The sequence below is a fragment of the Populus alba genome, chromosome 1, assembly GCF_005239225.2.
Source record: "Populus alba chromosome 1, ASM523922v2, whole genome shotgun sequence".
NCBI lineage: Eukaryota > Viridiplantae > Streptophyta > Magnoliopsida > Malpighiales > Salicaceae > Populus > Populus alba.
This window is the reverse complement of record NC_133284.1, coordinates 2,022,502-2,028,362: the sequence shown is the minus strand read 5'-3', so window position 1 is coordinate 2,028,362 and position 5,861 is coordinate 2,022,502. Positions and strand designations below refer to the sequence as shown.

Sequence of the window (5,861 nt, the reverse complement as noted above, 5' to 3'; positions counted from 1 at the left end):
ATACTTGTTTTGCTTTCCTAAATTAGCCTGTAGTTAATCCATTGTTTTTACACTGATCGCGGAACTCATAATCTAAAATTTAATTGAGATTAAGTTTTTAATTGAATTATATAACATATTAATTTGAGTTAATCCCATGCCGGGGTGTACAGAACAGTAAATTTACCCACATGAATCACCATCACTTCAAAGACAAAAAAAAAAAAAAAAAAAAAAACCAAAAAAACCAAAACCCAAATATATAAAAACAAAAAAAAACTAACTATAAAACCCAAAATCCAGCTCTCCTTTCCACCCTCAAAATCCTCTCTCCCTCTCTTCTTCTCTCTCTAAATATGGAGCTCCCACCACCCTTCCCAAGACAACCACCTCCTCCACCACCACAAGACCAGCAACACCAAAAAGATTTAGACTTTGACAGCATTAGAGCCATCAAAGTCCTCGGCAAAGGAGCCATGGGAACAGTCTTCCTCGTACACCACCAAGACACAGACTCCACAGCCAAGAACCGATTTGCCCTCAAAGTAGTCGAGAAATCCACCCTCCATACCAAATTCGACGCCGAACGCCGTGCACGGTGGGAGATCCAAGTCTTGAACCAATTATCCACTCCAAAAACAACCCATCCATTTCTCCCCCACCTCATTTCCTCCACAGAAACCCAAGAATTCCTCGCTTGGGCTGTCCCCTTTTGTCCCGGTGGTGACCTCAACGTCCTCCGCCACCGCCAAAACGACCATGTTTTCTCCCCTGCTGTAATCCGCTTTTACTTAGCTGAAATCGTTTGTGCTCTTGATCACCTCCACCAAATGGGCATTGTTTACAGAGACCTAAAGCCTGAGAACATTTTGATACAACATTCTGGTCACGTTACTCTTACAGACTTTGATCTTTCTCGTACGTTAACGAGAAAAACGGTAAGAAATCTTGTCTCTAACGCCGCCGCGAGCTGCAATAATTTAATCACCGTCAGCGAAATTGAACAGAAACCTCAAAAGAAGCAGCAACAACATCATATAAGGAACTTGACGAGGTGGTGGTTTGTTAATGATGTTCAACACAAAAAGAACGGGCTAAAGAAGGCAAAATCTGCACGAGTTAGCCCGGTGAGTCGGAGAAAACTAAGCTTCAACAATGGAGAACGGTCCAACTCGTTCGTGGGCACAGAGGAATATGTCTCGCCGGAGGTTGTAAGAGGAGATGGACACGAGTTCGCTGTTGATTGGTGGGCTCTTGGAATTTTGAGCTTCGAGATGTTATATGGGACGACGCCTTTTGTGGGGAAGAACCGGAAGGAAACGTTTCGAAACGTATTGATCAAGAAGCCGGAGTTTATCGGGAAACGAAACGAGTTAACAGACTTGATTGAACGACTGTTAGAGAAGGACCCCACACAAAGGTTGGGGTATCAACGTGGAGCTTGTGAGATTAAGGAGCATGTGTTTTTTAAGGGTGTAAGGTGGGACCTATTAACGCAAGTCTTAAGACCGCCGTTTATTCCATCGAGAGACGACGGGGAGTTAACGGAGAGGGTAACGGCAGGTGGGGTGGATATAAGGGAGTATTTTAAAGATTTAAGGGCGCCACCTCCGTCAATGCCTCCGTCACCGTCTTCGGATTATTACATGAAATTGTCAGAATTCTGACCCACACGTGTGGCAGGTGGCACGTGAAAGATTTAGCCAGTTCGTTTTCTTTTTTATGTACATAAAATAAATGGGTTAGAAAATGAAAAACACTAGTCGTAGTGAAGATGAAGATTAGTTGTTACAAGCTATAAATATATATATATATATAGATTATTATAAAATTTTTAAGGATTATGAGTGGAAAAATTATAGGATATCTGTTTTAGTTTATTTGTTAATATTTTGAGAAACAATATTTTTATACACTTGTTTATAGTTTTTAATTATGAAGTTATATATCTGTTTAGTTGAGTATTAATATGTGAATTAATGAGAATTAATTTAGTCCAACAATATAATATTTTATTAAAAAATAAAATAGAGGAAGATAGACATAATTTCAAGGTCTTTGATTGCTATCCAAGAATTAAAAAAAAAAAAAAAAAGAAATTTGGTGGCTATTTACACCTAATATTGGAGGCACTGCAAGTTGCAATAAAATGGGACATGGGTGGGGATTGCTTTTGGACAAAATTATGCATGTTTTTTCCCTTCTCGAAAAAGAATACAAAATCTTGCATTTCTTGCAAAGAAATTTATGGTAGCAATATAATAATTTCCTGAAATAAAGGAAAAGATCATTGCTGTTAAATTCAACATCATTTTGATTTCAAATTAAATAAAGTAAAAATTAACTTAAGTAAAAATTAACTTGATTATATCTAGTCAATTTATGATTAAGGATGTGTTTGTTTTCTAGAAAATAATTTTTGAAAAATCACTTTCTAATTTTTTTTGTATTTGTTTATCATTAAAAATATTGATTAACAGAAAATATTTTTCTGTTAATAGAAAACACTTTCTAATTAAATAAAAATTGGGCTTGATTTTCAGGAAAGTATTTTTCTATTATTTTAAGCGAAAAACACTTTTTGAAAATTATAAAAAATTTAGAAATGTTATATTATTTGCTGATTATATTAAATTTAGTTCTCAAATTTTTGATTTATATATTTTTCAGTTTCATCCTTTGAAATTTAATTTTTATATTAACTTTGGTTCTCATTTTTATAATTATTATTTGCTTTTCTCTTATCATTTTTTAAATGAAATTTTTTATTTATCAAATTTGATCCTCGTTATTTTGATTGTTACTTATTTTATTTAAAATAATTTATGAAATATTAATTATTATTATTTTAATTTCTTCATCTTTTAATTTTTTAATTTTTTAGATTTGATCTCTATTATTTTTATTATTATTTATTTTATTTGAGATAATTTATGAAATTATATTTTTTTCAATTTCATTCTCATTCAACTTTTTAATTTGTAAGATTTGTTCCTCATTATTTTAATAAACGAAAAAAAATAAAACATTACTAAATTATTTTCCAGCTTATTTTTCATGACATAACCAAATACTGGCAAGTGTTTTCCAACTTATTTTTCATTACACTATCAAATATCGGAAAATAATTTACTTTTCAAAAGAAAACTACTTTCCAGTAAACAAACGGGGTCTAAATCGATTTAATCAAAACTTGATTTGGTCTTTTAAAAAAAGCTCAAATGTTGATTTAACTTAAAAAAATGAAAATGACACATTTTTAGATTAACGGAGTTAACCCGTCTAATTCATGATCCTGACTTAACCGATTTAGAGAGTATTTGAGAGTGTGGTTGTATTTGCTTTTCAAAATACTTTTTGTTTAGAAATATATCAAAATAATATTTTTTAAAAATAAATTATTTTTAACATCAAAACATTTAAATAATTCAAAAATTAAAAAAAAAAACATAAATTTTAACCGAGTGCTTTTTAAACTGCGGTCTCAAATGGAGACTTTTAATAACTTTGAACAAAAGTACTTCAATTTTTTTAATGAATATTAAAAGAAGTATTTAGAAACTAAATTATACTCAATGCTCACCTTTTATCAGTTTGATCATTTTAGCTAGTGGTTCTTGATGGCTTTAGTTCTATAATTACAGTGGTAATTAATGAGAAGGATTAATTGGTGATCGGTGGGGTCATTAATTCCTAAATTGAAATCATTTTGTTTACCGAAAGATGACAATAACGCTACTGTTTGTTCCGTGAAGAGTGGTGTGAAGTGATCAATGACAAATTGTTAGAAGCTCAAGCTTAGATATTCTTTCATGTTCACGTGCAAATTAAGATCTTATATTTAATCACTAGTTATTCCACTACTTGATTCTTAATTAAAACACCATCTTTGATAAATATAGGATATTTAGCCTTCATCATGTTTATTTCATTGTATGAAAATATCGAACATGTGTTTTATTTTTTAATATGATTTTTAAAAAAATATTTTTCAATTAAAAATACATTAAAATATTTTTTTAAAAAAATTATTTTATTTCTAACATTAAAACATCAAAATCATTAAAAAAATCTCTAAAAAATATCAATTTGATATATTTTTAAGTGAAGTATAATTAAAAAAAAAATTGTAAAGCAAAATAAAACACTAAAAAAAAAGTGTGTGTGTCTATGTATGTGTGTGTGTGTGTGTATATATATATATTTATTTATTTATTTTTGTCATACCAAAGTATAAATCTTCATTGGATTATACACACACACGAACCCTTATGTGCTCATATGGACACCTTGTTTTTGATGAACTGGAAAAATGGATTTGATTCATATAAAAATTAACTTGAGGTAACACATGATTATAGAGATAATGAGTTTGCACAAATTTAAAAAAGACATCAATATCGAAATATCTTCTTGATAAGATCGACCTCAACTATATGGGTGCAATTAATTAAGAATATATTAAAACTGCTCAGCCTTTTACTGTGGCAATCCACAGTAAAAGACTGAGCTGTCTTTTTTTTTTTCTTGTTTTTTAAGTTGCTTTTTTCTTAAAAAAAATGATTTTTTTTTTTAATTTTTTTTGTTTTCTATGCCTTTCAGTTTTTTTTTCTTTTTTTTTAATAATTTTTTTAATTTAGTTTGTTAATATTAATTTTTTTTATTTAGTTATCAAATTTTTATGACACTAGTCCGAGTTTAACATGTTAAATTGGTTTCACGAATTAACCCGGATTTGGTTTTTTTTCTTTTTTTCTTTTTAATTAATTTTTTTTTGTTTACTTTAGTTTATTAATGTTAAATTTCTTTCTATTTAGTTATCAGATTTTCATAACACATATCTCAGGTTTTACGGGTTAACCCAGTTAATTCTAGGTTAAACCATCCATTTTTTTTTTGTTTTTTTTTTCTTTTTTTATTACTAAAATTTTTTATTTAGTTATCAGACTTTCATAACACGAATCTCGGGTTTAACGAGTTAACCTGGTTTGACAAGTTTTTTTTTTTTTAGTTTTTTTTTTCTTTTTAATTAATTTTTTTCGTTTAGTTTAGTTTGTTAATGTTAAATTTTTTTCTATTTAGTTATCAGACTTTTATGACACATATCCAAAGTTTGACCAGTTAACTTGGTTTCACAGGTTAATTAAGTTAATTCTAGGCTAACTAAGTATAATTAAAAAAAAAAAAAAAACAAGTTGTAAAGCAAAATAAAACACTAAAAAAAGTGTGTGTGTCTATATATATATATATATATATATTTTTTTTTTTTTTTTTCATACCAAAGTATAAATCTTCATTGGATTATACACACACACGAACCCTTATGTGCTCATATGGACACCTTGTTTTTGATGAACTGGAAAAATAGATTTGATTCATATAAAAATTAACTTGAGGTAACACATGATTATAGAGATAATGAATTTGCACAAATTTAAAAAAGACATCAATATCGAAATATCTTCGTGATAAGATCGACCTCAAGGATATGGGTGTAATTAATTAAAAATATATTAAAACTACTCAACCTTTTACTGTGGCAATCCACAGTAAAAGAATGAGCTTTTTTTTTTTTCGTTTTGTTTTTTTTTTCCTGTTTTTTGAGTTGCATTTTCTTAAAAAACTGTTTTTTTTTTTGTTTGTTTTCTATGCCTTTCAGTTTTTTCTTCTTTTTTTTAATAATTTTTTTTTAAATTTAGTTTGTTAATATTAATTTTTTTTTTATTTAGTTATCAAATTTTCATGACACTAGTCCGGGTTTAACATGTTAACTTGGTTTCACGAATTAACCCGGATTTGTTTTTTTTGCTTTTTTTCTTTTTAATTAATTTTTTTTTGTTTACTTTAGTTTGTTAATGTTAAATTTCTTTCTATTTAGTTAT

The 5,861-nt window shown here is 28.7% G+C and overlaps 1 protein-coding gene across 1 annotated transcript; it reads left to right on the top strand.

The window, feature by feature from the left end:
• Positions 1 to 285: 285 nt before the first annotated feature.
• On the top strand, positions 286 to 1,810 carry LOC118061450 (serine/threonine-protein kinase UCN). The gene has a single exon (XM_035074888.2). It carries the CDS (start codon positions 336 to 338, stop codon positions 1,644 to 1,646), a length of 1,311 nt encoding a protein of 436 aa, XP_034930779.1. The 5' UTR covers positions 286 to 335; the 3' UTR covers positions 1,647 to 1,810.
• Positions 1,811 to 5,861: the final 4,051 nt, after the last annotated feature.

What these genes read in the sequence shown, in the direction of transcription:
- LOC118061450 (XM_035074888.2), top strand. Translation starts at nt 336, where the DNA reads ATGGAGCTCCCACCACCCTTCCCAAGACAACCACCTCCTCCACCACCA.